This window comes from Mobula birostris, chromosome 2 (assembly GCF_030028105.1).
Source record: "Mobula birostris isolate sMobBir1 chromosome 2, sMobBir1.hap1, whole genome shotgun sequence".
NCBI classification, from domain to species: Eukaryota; Metazoa; Chordata; class Chondrichthyes; order Myliobatiformes; family Myliobatidae; genus Mobula; species Mobula birostris.
In genome coordinates this window covers 10,169,837-10,186,665 of record NC_092371.1, presented here as the reverse complement: position 1 = coordinate 10,186,665, position 16,829 = coordinate 10,169,837, and the positions used below count along the sequence as shown (strand labels likewise).

Genomic DNA, 16,829 nt, shown 5'->3' with positions numbered 1-16,829 from the left:
GGTAGATTTCTTGGCGGGCCAGGGGAGAAATTGTTCCCGGGGTAGGCGGGATCTGTAGCCCATTTTGTGCGATCATATTAGCCTTAATTTTATACATAATCGATTCTGATTATGGTGGAAATCTTCAGTGCACACACACACACACACACACACACACACACACACACACACACACACACACACAAACACACACACACACAACGCTGGAGGAACTCAGCAAGCCAGGCAGCATCTGTGGACGGAAGTAAAAGGTCGCCGTTTCGGGCCAGACCCTTCATCGGCGTTAACCTTGTACTGTACAGTGGAGTGATTATAAGAGACAAGAGCAGAATTAGATCATTCGCCTCAGCAAGTCTGCTCCGCCATTCCATCGTGGCTGATTTATTATCCTCTCAACCCCATTCTCCTGCCTTCTCCTTGTGACCTTTGACACCCTGACTAATCAAGAGCCTTAAATATGCCAATGACTTGGCCTCCACAGCCGTGTGTGGCAATGCATTCCACAGAGCCACTACCCTCTGGCTAAAGAACCTCGTCATCTCTATTTTAAATGGACGCCCCTCTATTCTGAGGTAGTTCCATCTGAATCTGGACTCCCCCGCTGTAGGAAACATCCTCTCCATATCCACTCTATCTAGGCCTTTCAATATTCGATAGGTTCCAATGAGATCCTCCTCCTATTCCCCCACCCACCCCATCGTTCTTCCAAACAGGACACCAAATGCTCCTCATACGTTAACCCTTTTATTCCCGGCGTCATACCCGCGAACCTCCTCTGGTCCCTCTACTCTGCCGGCACGTCCGTAGCGCCAATGGCACCGTACCGAGTGGTTTGCCCATGCGCATTCCGCCAGCCGGAACCTCCTGCAAAAATTGGCTGCGTAGTCTGCTCATCGAAACACGTCGGGTCTCCGCGTTCACGTCACGTCCCCTTATGGCTTGGGGCGTTGGGGTGTCCCGCTCAATAAAGAACGAAGCGCCCTGCGCCAACGCACCCCACCCCCGACCCTCCAACTCCCGCGAGCAAAGGACAACAAACGTACCACGTAACTGCGGGATATTTATTTAATATTTTACGGACAGAGAAACGCAGAGTGATTCAGGACTTCACCGAGGCGCCTCTCTCCCTCCTTCATACAGACAGAGACTTGACTCACGGACCTGTCACTCTGCCGATTAAAGTGCGTCTGACTCTGTTAACAGGGGCCGGATTTAAGATAACACTCAGACACACTGGAGGTGCCACGGATACAGTGGGACTTACATCACAGGTGGGGCATTAACTGCCAGGGTGTATCTTGATTAGAACCAGTGTCCCTTCTCCTGGCGCGCTCTGCCGAGGTGGAGGTGCTTAGGGGTCGATTGGCCGATGCAGGGTACCCTCGGATCGGCTTTCATAACGAGTTCCAGCTCGCAGGATTCGGGCCGTTGGACAAGCTCGCACCAATCCGGGTAATCGACCGGTTGCTGGGCACTGGAGGGGAAAGGCGGTGGTGGTGAGATACTGTGCCGATCACTAACACACCGACTGCCCCTTCCTCTACTCCGTCCGATCACAGATCCCCAGGGACAGACAGCGAGTGAAGCTCCCTCTACACCGTCCCATCACGCACTCCCGGGGTCAGACACAGAGTGAAACTCTCTCTACACCGTCCCATCACACACTCCCGGGGTCAGACACAGAGTGAAACTCCCTCTACACTGTCCCATCACACACTTCCGGGGTCAGACACAGAGTGAAGCTCCCTCCACACTGTCCTGTCACACACTCCCGGGGTCAGACACAGAGTGAAGCTCCCTCTACACTGTCCCATCACATACTCCCGGGGTCAGAAACAGAGTGAAACTCCCTCTACACTGTCCCATCACACACTCCCGGGGTCAGACACAGAGTGAAGCTCCCTCCACACCGTCCCATCACACACTCCCGGGGTCAGACACAGAGTGAAGCTCCCCCTACACTGTCCCATCACACACTCCCGGGGTCAGACACAGAGTGAAGCTCCCCCTACACTGTCCCATCACACACTCCCGGGGTCAGACACAGAGTGAAGCTCCCTCTACACTGTCCTGTCACATAACGTTTGGGCAGCAACAGCAGAGGTTAGATTTTAATTTGAAGTATCCTTAATAAAGTTATTTTAAATCAAATAGGCAAAAAAAAACCCTAATACGGAGACCTGTAAATAAAGGTTAAAAGGTGGTTAGGTACAGCTTAAAACATTGTGTCTTGTGCCCTGTTGCACAGTCAAGGAACAAAGTCCCAGCAGCTTCTTAAGCTTGTAAATGGGTGATAACCTGTGGAATTTGGCAACGTAACAACGTTACTTATCAGACTGTTGAGTTGAATGTCCAAATTTTTAATGAAGAAAGGAATTAGGAAGGGATAGTTAGCTTAACGCTTTACAACGACAACGATCCGTGTTCGATTCCCTCTACTGCCTGCGAGGAGTTTGTATGTTCTCCCTGTGAACGCGTGGCTGGACGTGAAAGAAAAGGAGGAGTTTTACTTAACAGAGAAAAGCATCTTTTATCAGGTTAGTTGGTGAGGCACTGTTTCAGGGACGGGGAGAGACCGGAACGACATGGGATTGCGTGATATCACAGGTAGGCTGGAGCGCCACGGGTTTGGGTGATGTCACAGGTAGGCTCAAAATAATCTGCAGATGCTGGGATCAAAACAACACTCACAACACGCTGGAGGAACTCAGCAGGTCGGGCAGCATCCGTGGAAAAGATCGGTCGACCGATCTTTTCCACGGATGCTGCCGGACCTGCTGAGTTCCTCCAACGTGTTGTGAGTGTCACAGGTAGGCTGGAGCGCCACGGGTTTGGGTGATGTCACAGGACGACTGGAACATCACGGGTTAGGTAACATCACACGTCGTCTGGAGCGCCACGGGATTGGGTAACACCACAGGTAAATTGGAGCACCACCGGATTGTGCGATATCACATGTAGGCAAATGCATCATGGTATTGGGTGATATCACAGGTAGGCTGGAGCGGGATTGGGTATCATCACGGGTAGGCTGGACTGCTGAGGATTGGGTGACGTCATGGACAGGGTAGAACGCTACGGGACTGGGTGACATCACAGTTCTGCTGGAACGCCTCGGAATTGGGCGACGTCACGGGTAGGCTGGAACGACAGAGGATTAAGTGACATCACGAATAGAAAGTGTAGGGTTTTTCACGGATGTGCACGTCACGCACGGACGTGTCTTCTGCGTGTCTGCTGACGCTGCGGTACTCAAACTTTGGATTTATGCAAAGAAGTGGTCCATTCGCCAAGTGATGAGGTATCTCTACCCCGACACCCACCCCCCCACACACACACACCCAATAAAGAGAATTTTTCCAGCTCGTACCCTCTAACCAGGCCGAGTTTTATAGAGCTCCAGCATTACCTTGTGGATCTTGAACTCAGTCCCCTGGCTAATGAAGGACATTACACCATTTGGCTTCTTAACAATCCTATGAACCTGCAGAGCAACTGACAGATTTATGGACATAGACTCCAAAATCCTTCTCTAACCTCACCTTGCAAAGAATTCTGCCACTAACCCTACAATCTGCCTTCAAATTTGACCTTTCAAAGTGAATCACCTCACACTTTTCCAGGTTGAACTCCATCTGCCACTTCTCAGCCCAGCTCTGAATCCTGTCCATTGTAACCTACTGCCGAAGCCTAAAGATGGAAGACTTGAGGAACAAGTGGGATAGGAGAATCAGACATATTTTGGGAGGGAATTGTAGAAATTAGGTTGCAGGCAGTAAGCGTGGAGATCTGGGAAGGTGAAAAATTAGAGGAGCACAAAGATTAGAAGAGATTGGATAAAAACGCAAGGAATTTAAATTTTAGATGTTGTTCCACCAGGAAGAAACAGAGGGAATGAAAGTTAGGCTAAGGGGCAGCAGAAATTTGGAAGAACGAACAAGGCTAGCTGGCTAGAAGAGTGTTGCAATAGTTAAAAGATCCCTGCGTGGGTGGTATCGGGCAGTGTTGTTCAGGTGAAAATGGATAGACTCAACAGTGGCATACACATACATACAAAGCTCACATTGGTATTGAGCGCAAAGATTGTTCCAGACTAGAACCTGGTTCAGGGTGGTGTGGAATGACCTCTGTGATGTTGAACATAGAATATTACAGCACAATACAGGCCATGTTGTGCTGACCTTTTAACCTACTCTAAGATCAATCTAACCCTCCTCTCCTACATAGCCTTCCATTTTTCTGTCATCCAGGTGCCTCTGAGTATCTGCCCCTAATGTATCTGCCACCATCGCCTCTGACAGGGTGTTCTACAGACTCGCCACTCTGACATCCCTCCTGTACTTTCCTCCAATCGCCTTAAAAGTTATGCCCATTGAGTCAGACATTTCCACCCTGAGAAAAAGTCTGCCTATCCACTTGATCTATGCCCCTTATCATCTCAAACATCTGTGTGCACCAGGTCAATGATCTTAATCTCCTCTTCCAGGCGGCTGCTGGAGAAATCCCAGCGAATCGAGGCCATCATGGCGTCGATGCAGGCGACGGGGGCAGAGGAGGTGCAGCTGCAGGAGATAGAAGAGATGATCACCGCACCCGAGCAACAGCAGCTGGAGACGCTCAAACACAACGTCAACATGTGAGCACCCAGCCAGCCTGCAGCATGTGGAGGGTGTGAGCCGTGGTCTGACCAGGGTGATGTGTATACACCAGTGGTGGTGGGAGGGAAGGCGTGGGAGATGGCCGGTACACAGTGGAAGGTGTGTGGAACATGCCGACAGGGGTGGCAGTAAAGGCAGATACAAATAAAGCTATAGAACAGTACAGGCTCGTCATCCCACTATGTTGGCCAACCTTTGAACCTACTCTAAAATGAAACTAATCCTCCTTATGTAACCCTCAATTTTTCTTCCATCCATGTGCCTCAGAGTATCTTAAATGTCCTTAATATATCTGCCTCTACCACCATCCCTGGCAGTGCATTCCATGCACCCATCACTCGGTGTTAAAATAAACACCCCTGGAATCCCCCTTTCATGCAATCACTTTAAAGTTTTGCCCTCTTGGATTAGTTATTTCTGCCCTGGGAAAAAGTCTCTGGCAGTCCACCCTCTCCTTGCCTCTATCCACCATCTTGTACACCTCTATCACATCTCCTCTCATCCTCCTTTGTTCCAAAGAGAAAAACCCTAGTTTGCCCAAGCCCTCACAAGACATGCTCTCTAATCCAGTCAACATCCTGGTAAATCTCCTCTGCACCCTCTCTGAGCTCCCACATCCTTCCTATAGTGGGATGACCAGAACTGAATAAAATACTGCCAAGTATGGTCTGAGCAGGGTTTTACAGAGATGCAGCATTACCTTGTGGCTTTTGAACTCAATCCCGAATAATGAAGGCCAACACACCATACGCCTTCTTAACAACCCCATCAACTTGATCGCCTATTCTTGCCCCAGAACTTTCTCTCCCTGTATTCTTCATTTGATCTGGGCACTGGGTCAATTTCTGAATCCTGCGGCGTTTGCAGAAATTCAATGTCAAAAGGATGGATACCGACTCTCTCAGGTTGGATTCGACTGAGAATCAGGTGGGTGAGACGATATTTATTTTGGAAACTGACAACTCCACCAACCCTAATGTAGGCACAATCTTCCAGAACAGTTCAAAATGTGTTCTCCCTGCAAGTGACGAACCACGGAACTCGCTCCCATAGAAACTCAAATGTTGAAGCCAAAACATGAAATACATCCAATAAGGAATTGGGATTACAATAGGGCGGTGCGGTAGCGTAGTGGTTAACGCAACTCTCTACAACGGCAGCTGTACGCCAGTCTCTTTTCCTCACTACCGTGTGGCCCTCCGCTTTCCTCTCTTATCCCTAAGACTTACGGGGTAGGGTTGGCAAGTTGTGAGCACTATATTGGCACTGGGAGCATGACGACACTTGCTTGCGGGCTGCCCCCAACACACCTCGGACTATCAAGCAACACACATCAAAGTTGCTGGTGAACGCAGCAGGCCAGGCAGCATCTCTAGGAAGAGGAACAGTCGACGTTTCGGGCCGAGACCCTTCGTCAGGACTAACTGAAGGAAGAGTGAGTAAGAGATTTGAAAGTAGGAGGGGGAGGGGGAGATTCAAAATGATAGAAGACAGGAGGAGGAGGGATGGAGCCAAGAGCTGGACAGGTGATTGGCAAAGGGGATATGACAGGATCATGGGACGGGAGGCCCGGGGAGAAAGATAGGGGGAGGGGGGGAAGCCCAGAGGATGGGCAAGGGGTATAGTGAGAGGGACAGAGGGAGAAAAAGGAGAGAGAGAGAAAAAGAATGTGTGTATATAAATAAATAAATAACGGATGGCGTAAGAGGGGGATGTGGGGCATTAGCGGAAGTTTGAGAAGTCAATGTTCATGCCATCAGGTTGGAGGCTACCCAGACGGAATATAAGGTGTTGTTCCTCCAACCTGAGTGTGGCTTCATCTTTACAGTAGAGGAGGCCGTGGATAGACATATCAGAATGGGAATGGGATGTGGAATTAAAATGTGTGGCCACTGGGAGATCCTGCTTTCTCTGGCGGACAGAGCGTAGGTGTTCAGCAAAACGATCCCCCGGTCTGCGTCGGGTCTCGCCTATATATAGAAGGCCACATTGGGAGCACCGGACACAGTATATCACCCCAGCCGACTCACAAGTGAAGTGTTGCCTCACCTGGAAGGACAGTCTGGGGCCCTGAATGGTGGTGAGGGAGGAAGTGTAAGGGCATGTGTAGCACTTGTTCCGCTTACAAGGATAAGTGCCAGGAGGGAGATCAATAGGGAGGGATGGGGGGGGGGGATGAATGGACAAGGGAGTCGCGTAGGGAGCGATCCCTGCGGAAAGCGGGGGAGGGAAAAATGTGCTTAGTGGTGGGATCCCGTTGGAGGTGGCGGAAGTTACGGAGCATGATATGTTGGACCCGGAGGCTGGTGGGGTGGTAGGTGAGGGCCAGGGGAACCCTATTCCTAGTGGGGTGGCGGGAGGATGGAGTGAGAGCAGATGTGCGTGAAATGGGGGAGATGCGTTTGAGAGCAGAGTTGATGGTGGAGGAAGGGAAGCCCCTTTCTTTAAAAAAGGAGGACATCTCCCTCGTCCTGGAATGAAAAGTCTCATCCTGGGAGCAGATGCGGTGGAGACGGAGGAATTGCGAGAAGGGACTATGACCTCGGACTATGTTGGTCGTTGACGCTAACGACACATTTCACCGAATTTTTCGATCTTTAATCGCTCTTTATGTTTAACTAAACCAAAACGACCTGCTCAGCTTGGGGTAGGGACCGGCCCGGTTACCGGCGGTACACTCACTTGTCACAGCAACCGATGCCGAAGGGGTCGAGGCAGACGCACTGGTAACATTGATCGTTCACCCAAGTGTCCCCGATCTCCAGCTTGACACCCCCATGCTCGCAGGTGGCTGCGGAGAGAAACTGCATCAGCGCGTGTGAAGGTGGGGCGGGGTATACCGGCGTCTGAGCCCGCAGGGACGGTGCGAATTAACTCCAGACATTGGTGTTTGCTCCCACAATACCCCTCCAGCCTCTACACCTCTCTCTGTCTCTGTAACCATCCCTCCTCGACTCCGCTTCCCCCTCCTGCCCCTACACCCATTCCCTGACTCTGTAACCACTCCGGCCCCAACACCCCTCCCTGTCTCTGAAACCCCTGCACCCTTATCTATCTCTGTAATTCCCTCCGACCCCTCCTATCTCTGTCCTAGGCTGCTTCGCCGCCAGCTCTGTAACTCCATCCCTCGCTCTTGGCTCGGCTCGGCTCGGAATCTAGCCGGCTCTCGAGTTTCTGTTCCGAGTCTCCGGAAAGTGTCACCATGGAATGGGGAGAGCTCAGCCTTGTAGACGGAGAGGTGTGGTGATTCTTTCTGAGTGCCCCAGAAAGGGGGCAAAGCTTTCTACCCGCCTCCGTGGGAGACAACCGCACCTTTTGCGTTGAAGAAACACTCTCCAACTCCGCTTGCGGATGCCGGGAGCAGAAAGAACATTAGGCACAGCGAGGGTCCCATAGTCCTCATCTCGCTCCGTGTGGATAACTCCCGTGGGCTCCGGAGGTCCCATTTCATATATACCCCTCTCCCCGCCGCGACCCTGTGTCTGGCGGGGAGATAAGGCACAGCCCCTCCCCCGGGTTGTTTACATTGACCACTGGCTGACGGAGTGCCTTCGTCAAACGCGGGACCTCCATCACCTGGCGCCCCCTCCGCACCTTCCTGCTATCTGATGGCTCGGTCGCCATGGAGAGGGGGCGAGGAGGGGGATAGTGCTTACGTGCAGACAACTCCGGAGCAACCCCGCCTCACCCCCCACGCCCCCATTCCAGAACTCGCGGCTGCTGCACAGCAAGATCCCACGGACAGGCGCTGTCCATCAGCAGAGAGAAGTGCTAAATTGATCGATGATGGTTCAGTTCAGACTGGCAACGGCGGTTTCTCACATACTGCGGTCGCCCTCTCCACGGAGCGGTGCTGCATTGAGCCCACCCCCTCGGCAGTCACCCTGCCTCACCCTCCCTGGGAACGGCACGCCCTCTGCCCACCGTGCGGTGCCAAACTCTAACACGAACCCGGGACTGACCGCGTGCGTAACCGGACAGAGGGTCGGACCCTCTTAACTCGCTCCCGGAGACCCACCCTGCACCCAACCCCAGTGTGGGCCAAGGGGAGTGATACAGGAGAGGGTGGGGACTGCGCAGCGAGCCGACCACCGGCGCTGTGTGTGCTTTTCTGCCGGGGGGGGTGGTCAATACAGTTTGTCCCAGAGAAAGAGCGCTGTCATAAACACGTTCACCCACAGTGACCAGGGTTTCCACCAGCTGCTCCGCCTTCCTCCCTTACAAGGTTACGTCTCCCATACCAACGACATGCGGCTTGGCAGGTTAGTTTCCCGGCTTAGAGTGTGGGTGATGGGGGAACGTGGGGAAATGAGAGGATGTTTCACGTCTTAGTCTAGTTAAACGAGAATTTGGCCTGGGCCACGATAACTCCTGCCGCCTCCTCACTCGACAATGAGGCGAGTCTGCAGCCTGCAGGGTCAGGGGCCACTGCTGGTGCTATCGTTATCCATGTTTGTCCACCGTATTTGTGCTCTCATCAGGACCTGGCACATCTCTCCACAGTGACGTAAACGGAGCAGATGCTGGCCAGGAGAGATAGAGAGGCACCCATCAATCACATGTCCTCTGTTAACTTCCTGACACCACCCCATCACACACTCCCGGGGTCAGACACAGTGAAACTCCCTCTACACTGTCCCATCACACACTCCCGGGGTCAGACACAGAGTGAAACTCCCTCTACACTGTCCCATCACACACTCCCGGGGTCAGACACAGAGTGAAGCTCCCTCCACACTGTCCCATCACACACTCCCGGGGTCAGACACAGTGAAACTCCCTCTACACCGTCCCATCACACACTCCCGGGGTCAGACACAGAGTGAAGCTCCCTCTACACTGTCCCATCACACACTCCCGGGGTCAGACACAGAGTGAAGCTCCCTCCACACCGTCCCATCACACACTCCCGAGGTCAGACACAGAGTGAAGCTCCCTCCACACTGTCCCATCACACACTCCCAGGGTCAGACACAGAGTGAAACTCCCTCTACACCGTCCCATCACACACTCCCGGGGTCAGACACAGAGTGAAGCTCCCTCTGCACCGTCCCATCACACACTCCCGGGGTCAGACACAGAGTGAAGCTCCCTCTACACCGTCCCATCACACACTCCCGGGGTCAGACACAGAGTGAAGCTCCCCCTACACTGTCCCATCACACACTCTTGGGTTAAAACTCCCCTGTGTGTGCTGAACACAGTTCACATTCAACAAAGCATAAAATCAGTTAGCCGAGAGAGGCATTGTCTGGATTTGTATTGTAGGTTAATATAACATTGTCCCCGTACTGGGCCCACAGTCCCGGATGCCCAGAGTCGACTGACAACGCTGGCCCAGTGTACTGTCTCCTCCGCAGGTATGAGTTCGACGTGCCCCAGGCCACACTGGCAGTGTCTGTCAGCCTTTGAAGAGAGGGGCAGGCAACAAAGTCCGGCTGACATCCACGTCCCTGTGCATGCCGCGTACTCCCCCTGGGGGGGGGGGGTAGTTCATTTCCCCCACCCCCACACTCCCGTCTGGAGGGCCTCAGATGGACTCGATCTGCTTGCGGACCTTCTCAGAGGCGAGGCGGTCGAGCGCCCTCTGGCGCAGGACGACCAGGGCGGCAAAGAGAATAGCCAATGAGATCATGGTGGCCTCGAATCGCCAGAAGAGGGTCTCCTCCATCAAGGCCGAGCGGCAGCTGTGGGTGGGGAGAGAGAGAGCAGGTGGTGAGTGGAGAGGGCAGTTCGTTTTGTCAGAGGGTTGCCATGCGCGGCTCAGCGTGGGTGTAGGCTCTTGTGGTGAAGGGAGGGAGGATGACGGGGTGGGTGTGAGAGGTCAGGAGAGCAGTTAGGGTGGAGGAGACGGAGGGCTCATTCAGTTGGAAAGTTGTCCGCACAGGACTGAGGGTGGGAGTGAGCTCTCGTTGGGGGCGGTGGTCGGGAGGGGCGCAGCCTTACCTTTTGTACTCCTCCTTCTGCGACTCGGGGCAGTTAATCTTCATGGTGAATCCAGTCCTGATGCAGGCTGGTTGCGTTTTCTGTGGGAAGGTAATAAGGTGGAGCTGGCTGGTATCTCACAATGTTGGGAGAGGAGGGGAGCGAGGGAAAGAGGGAGAGGGGATTTGGGGAGGGGATGGGGAAGGGTGAGGGGAGAGGGGTATATTGGGAAGGGGAGATGCTGGAGGGGGAGGAAAGGATTGGCGAAGGAGGGCTAGGAGGATGTAATGGACAATAAAGTCCCTTGAGGGGAGAGTAACCTGATCCCAGCTCCCTCTAACCTTCTCACTGTACAGATAGCATCCCCAGGGTCCTCCTGCCCCACTCCCTCTCTATACCCGCTGCCTGCTCTACCCCTCCTGCCTCCAAATGGCCCCTCTCTGCTCCCTCCCCATCTTCCCCACACCAGGACTCACCATCTCGAACTGCGTGCACTTCGTGCATTCACTGGCCACCACGAACTGCTCCGTTTGCCAGCATGGAATGGCTGTTGGCGTACTGGCTGCGAAGAGAGCAGGTGGGGGTAACATCAGACCCTGACTCCAGATCACCATCCTCAGAGTTAAACAGGCCCTTCGGCCCAACTTGTTCAAGTTGCCTACCTCAGCCAGTCCCATTTGCCTGTGTTCGCCCCATATTCCTCCTTTTTTCTATGCGTTGTAACTGTACTTGCCTCGACCACTTCAATCCGCATCTAAAATAGCTTCTGTATGAGAAAGTTGCTTCTCAGATCCCCTTTAAACGTTGCCCCTCTCACCTTAAACCTGTGCCCTCTCGGTTTAGACTCCCCTATCCTGGGGAAAATACCTATGCCCCTCATGATTTTATAAACGGCTGTCAGGTTACCCCACGGCCTCCTACACTCCAGTCTCTTCTCATAGCAGTAACGCAATGCAATCACAGCTCAGGGCGTCAGAGTTCAGAGTTCAATTCCGGCGCCGTCCGAGCGCCTGTGAGCTTGTACGTTCTCCCTGTGACCGCGTGGGTTTCCTCCGGGTGTTCTGGTTTCCTCCCACAGTCCAAATACATATTGGTCATTCTGTGGTCAGGCAGGGGTTGCTGGGTGGCATGGTTCATTGGACTGGAAAGGCCTGTCGCACATCGCATCTCAAAATAAAATAATAAAAGGCCCCCCCCCCCCCAAGTCCCAGTAGCATCCCTGTGAACTTATCCTGCACAATCCCCAACTCGATGACAGCCTGGCTGACTGGAACTGCACACAATACTCCAGGTGAGGTCTCACCAATGTCCTGTACAGCTGTAACATGACATTCCGACTCGTAGACTCAGTTCTGTAAATGACGAACGCTACAGACACAGAGTGAAGTTCCCTGCACAGCTGACCCTTTCACGCACTCAGGGCCCGACGTGACAGCTGGCAGTTGTAGAGCAAAGAGGTCACATACCTGACTCTTTCACTTCATTCACAGACAGCAAGTCACCTAACCTGGAACACAAAACAGAGTCAGTCGTCGGGAGCAGGAAGCCATCCTAAACTATTCCTTCACCATCACAGGCACTCTATCTCATAACATAGCAACACGCACAAAACGCTGGAGGAGCTCGACAGGCCAGGCAGCATCTGGAGGAGAATAAGATCTGCACATCTGTATTTTGCACCACAGGTGCACACTCCTTTATCTGAAATTCTGAAATCCAAAAAGCTCCAAAAACCGAAGTTTTTTCCGCCAACAGCTGACGTCACTCAGGTGTGTCGTGGCAGCACCAGCAGAGGCCGCCAGACGTCAGTTGTGGCTCAGCGCTCGTACTGGTTACACGTGCATTTGCTGTTCGCTGATATTTTGTGTTCACTGTTGACTTTGTGTTTAATTTCACTGTGAAAATGTCAAAAAGAGCTGCAGATACCCCTATGGGTAACAATGAGAAAAAGAGAAGGAATCTTCTCTATCAATAACGCAGAAAGTGGAGTTATTGCAGAAGCTTGATCGTGGTGTGTCTGTGCGGCGTCTGACTGAAGAAAATAGTGTCGGAACTAACACTGTATTGATTTAAATAAACAGAAAGACAAGTTACTGAAGTTTTATAGTGACAGTGATGTTCTACATTTATTCCAATAAGTCATTTACCATGTGTTTGATTTGGTTCGTTTGAAGCTGTATATTTTTATGTTTTATTGAATGTTTTTGTTGGAAATAAAATTTCTTCTTGTCATTATTCCCTAAACAATACAGTATAACAATTATTTACATTGTATTAGGTATTATAAGTAATCTAGAGATGATTTAAAGTATATGGGAGGATGTGCATAGGTTTGGTGCACCGTTGGGTCCTAAACCCCACTATTCCACCACACTGAGACAGGTTAAATAAGGGACTTGACCATACGTGTTTTTTAGTATGTGGGGGAGGGGGGGGTGCGAAATCCGGAAAATTCTGAATTCCGAAATGCAACTGGCCCCAAGGATTTCAGATAAGGAATTGTGAACCTGTATTACTTTTTAATGCAATTTTGTACTCTTTCACACATCCATCACCTCCACCGGCAGCTTGTTCCACATTCATTATTTGTTTATCACAGGACAATTTACAAAGACCGATTAACCTACAAACCAGGATGCCTTAGGACTGTGGGGGAAGGCAGCTGGAGCACCCGGAGGGGAGCTCCACAGGGGGAACGTGGACTTGTTACAGAAGGGGCCGAAATTGAACTCTGAACTCCAACGCCACAAACCGTTAATAGTATCACGTTAACCGTTAACACTACATTGGGATTCATTAGCTTGCAGGCATTCACAGAACAAAGAAACACAACAGAATCAATGAAAAACTTCACACCACAAACAACCAAAGGAGACAAACTGTGCAAATACATTAAAAAAAAATGGTGTGAGTGTGGAATGAGCTGCTGGCAGGGGTGATTTCAACACTTAAAGAGAAATTTGGATAGGTACATGGATGGGAGGGATATGGAGGGCTGTGGACTAGGCAGATTCATGGTTCGGTACAGACTGGATGGGCCAAAGGTCCTGTTTCTATAAAGAATGCTGAGAACGTGAGTTGTGGAGTCTCTGAGAGTGAGTCTGCAGGTGGAACCAGGTCAGTGAAGTTATCGACGCTGGTGCAGGAGCCTGATGGTTGTAGGGTGATGACCGTTCCTGAACCTGGTGGTGTCCGACCTAAAGTTCCTGTACCTCAAAGAGAAGAGGGTGTGGTCTGGATGCTGGGGGTCCTTGATGAAGGATGCTGCTTTCTTGTGTCAGTGCTCCTTGTAGATGTGCTCAGCAGGGGGGAGGGCTTTGCCTGTGACGGACTGGGCCGTATCCACCACTTATTTTGTAGGCTTTTCCGTTCTCAGGCATTGGTTTCCAGTCTCTAGAATTCCCTACTCCAGACAGTTGCACAGGCTGGAATATTAGTTAAAATGGAGGAAGAAACTGTTCAGAAATATCAGTGAATTAAGGGCTACATGGAAATGTCAGAGGAGGCGAGAACAGCCGCGATCATACTGAATGGAAACATATTGACCTTATGGACCTGCAAAAAATCATCAGAGCTATCTCTAGGGTCAGTATCATCAGGGCTCAATTCCTGCTGTAAGATGCCTTGTACATTCTCCCCAGGTGCTCCCATTTTCTCCCACATTCCGTAGACGTACGGATTACAGGGACTGTGGCCATGATACGTTGGCGCCAGAAGCATGGCGGCACTTGCAGGCTGTCCCCAAGTGAACAGCCAATGAGATCACATCCGCTGGGACTAGCTTAGCTGGGCATCCTGACCAGAATAGAGAAGATGGGCTGAAGGGCCTGTTTTCTGATGTAGGACTCCCTATCTGGTCCTGTTCAGTTTTCTTCTCCCAGGTGAGCTCTATGGGGGAACGGTAGAACAGTGTGGGACCAAAGCTGAGGCTCGTGACTTTACAACTCACCGGATATTTAACACGGAGAGACAGAGAAGCGTTAAGAAGAACCCCCGGCTGGTGTGTCTGCACCAACTGATGAAGCTGGACCCCTCCGGGGGAACCAGTGGCTCGCAGCTCAAAGACATGATTCCAGGAACTTGGCTGCACCTCGAATCTGTGAAGCGCCTGAAGTAATAGGCAGAGAGCTTTCCTGTTACAGAATAAAGCTTCGTTACTGGACTCTCCCTGGGTAGTCGTCACCTCTCCTGTACAACATGTGCTCCTCTTCTCTCCCTGCCCCACGCCTACAAACTCCAACACCTTCCACATCACAGCTCACCTCGAGCACCCACAGTCTCCCAGAGAGTGGGAGAATCCAAGGGGTGGATCAAGGAGAATACAGATGGGATACCAGGGAGGGGATTCAGAGTATCGAACAAGGACAACGTGGTGCATAGGGGATGGTTAAAAGGTATTGTGGGGAAGAGAAACAGTTGCATTTTGGAAGGGGGGGTATGAGGCCGTCCTACATTGAGATCAACACCGACTGGCAACTCCTGCTATGCTGCTGGTACCAAACTGTATCAGTCTGTGCCGTTCCTTTCAGCTCATCAGTTATGTGGAGAGGGGCTGCTTGTTACATGGGCAATAGATTGCTCTCCATATTGTACTGCCCAAGCTTGCGTAGCTAAAAGGCTGGGACTCAATATCGATGGTCAACTCTGACCGGCGGAGGCCTCGGACAGAACAGATGAATTGAAGGGGATGAAGGGTAGACATTGGGGGGGGGGTACTTTTCCCTAATATCTCAAAATCTTCCCACCCCAACTTACTCCTGACTGGCTGTATCCCTGCCTGGAATAGGAACTGTACTTCCCTCAATCGCAGGCCTCTGCAGAGAGTGATGCCGACAGCCCAGCGCATCTGCGGATGTGAACTTCCCACTATTCAGACCACTTACAGCGACAGGTGAGTAAAAAGGGCCCGAAGGATTATTGGGGACCTGAGTCACCTCAACCACAAACTGTTCTGGCTGCTCCGGGAAGCGGTACCGCAGCATTAAAGCCAGGACCGACAGGCTCCGGGACAGTTCCTCCACCAGGCCATCAGACTGATGAACTTACGCTGATACAATTGTCTTTCTAAGCTACATTGACTGTCCTGTTGTATATCTTACTGTACATACCATTTATTACAAATTACTGTAACTTGCACATTGCACATTCAGACGGAGACGTAACGTAAAGATTTTTACTCCTCATGTATGTGAGGGATGTAAGAAATAAAGTCAATTCAACACCCATCCCCAGGACTTTCCTTCCTTCCTTGGACCATTTGCCACCCCTTCCCCGATACTCAATCCTTCCCCTCCAGACTCTTCTACCCCCACCCCGCGGGACCTCACCAGCTCACCCCCTCACCCCATCTTCTCATCGCGGGAGACTTCGCCCCCTCTACGGTCCACCTCCCCTCCTTCGCTGCTCCCCCCCCCCCACCGCCGGATCTTTCCCTCCTTCATCGGGACTTCGACCCCTCCCCCTGGTCCTCCTCCTCTTCTCCCCACCGCCTGGGGTCCTCTCTCGTCTCCTTCTTTCCACCCTGCCCCGCCATCCATCCTCCCCCCGCTTCCACACAACCCCGATCCTTCTCCGCCTCACCGTCCCCCCTCGCCTCCCCGCCGCCATCTTACTGCCTCGTCGAGAAGGCGACAAAAGCGGAAAGAGCGGCGACGGGGGGGGGGGGGAAACGGGAGACCGGAGAAAGAGCGAGGCCGCCCACACTAGCGCCGCCTGCTCTGGAGGACCGGCCACAACCCCGGGGCCTGGCGTAATGCAGATGGTCACTCGGCCCATTCAGAGTACCCTACCCCCCTAGAATTCATAAACATTTCGCTTGAAGTATTATTCCAGCGTCGTTTTGGAGGTTCGCGTGCAATCTACTCCCTTTTGTGTTTTCTCAGATTCTAATTTTGTACATGAAAATAAATCCTCATGAAGCGGTTTTGAAAAGACAACATTCAGTTAACAACAGAAGACATTCTGCAGATGTTGGAAATCCAGAGTAACCCACATAATGTTCTGGAGGAACTCAGCAGGTCATGCAGCATCTATGGAGGGAAATAGAAAGTCGGTGCTCCCGGTGAGGCTTCCTCTATTAGTGAGACCCGACACACCAGAACTGCTTTGTTGAGCATCCTCACTCCATATACAGTAGGAAGGTTTTCATTTTAATTCTTCCTCTCCCAATTCCCATTCTGACATGTCTATCCATGGCCTCCTCTACTGCATCAAAGAGGCCACTCTCGCATTGGAGGAGCAACATCT

The 16,829-nt window shown here is 51.9% G+C and overlaps 2 protein-coding genes across 2 annotated transcripts; both read right to left on the bottom strand.

Moving 5' to 3' along the window:
* Positions 1–1,058: 1,058 nt before the first annotated feature.
* LOC140207662 (prostate-associated microseminoprotein-like) lies at positions 1,059–8,109 on the bottom strand. The gene is made up of 3 exons (XM_072276219.1): positions 7,971–8,109; positions 7,341–7,449; positions 1,059–1,474 (listed from the first exon to the last, which is right to left on the bottom strand). Exons 1-3 carry the CDS (start codon positions 8,107–8,109, stop codon positions 1,303–1,305), a joined length of 420 nt encoding a protein of 139 aa, XP_072132320.1. The 3' UTR covers positions 1,059–1,302.
* Positions 8,110–9,885: 1,776 nt separating this feature from the next.
* jtb (jumping translocation breakpoint) lies at positions 9,886–16,214 on the bottom strand. Its single transcript, XM_072282646.1, has 6 exons — positions 16,164–16,214; positions 14,533–14,716; positions 12,050–12,090; positions 11,060–11,145; positions 10,605–10,684; positions 9,886–10,345 (listed from the first exon to the last, which is right to left on the bottom strand). Exons 2-6 carry the CDS (start codon positions 14,649–14,651, stop codon positions 10,189–10,191), a joined length of 483 nt encoding a protein of 160 aa, XP_072138747.1. The 5' UTR covers positions 14,652–14,716; positions 16,164–16,214; the 3' UTR covers positions 9,886–10,188.
* Positions 16,215–16,829: the final 615 nt, after the last annotated feature.

Coding starts and splice junctions, on each gene's coding strand:
- LOC140207662 (XM_072276219.1), bottom strand. CDS start 8,109: ATGAAATGGGACCTCCGGAGCCCACGGGAGTTATCCACACGGAGCGAG. Junction 7,450..7,970: donor GTGTTTCTTCAACGCAAAAG/GTGCGGTTGTCT, acceptor TTCTCTCCGCAG/CCACCTGCGAGCATGGGGGT. Junction 1,475..7,340: donor GGCATCGGTTGCTGTGACAA/GTGAGTGTACCG, acceptor TTTCCCCTCCAG/TGCCCAGCAACCGGTCGATT.
- jtb (XM_072282646.1), bottom strand. CDS start 14,651: ATGTCTTTGAGCTGCGAGCCACTGGTTCCCCCGGAGGGGTCCAGCTTC. Junction 10,685..11,059: donor AGTGCACGCAGTTCGAGATG/GTGAGTCCTGGT, acceptor ACCTTCCCACAG/AAAACGCAACCAGCCTGCAT. Junction 10,346..10,604: donor CAGAAGGAGGAGTACAAAAG/GTAAGGCTGCGC, acceptor CCCCACCCACAG/CTGCCGCTCGGCCTTGATGG.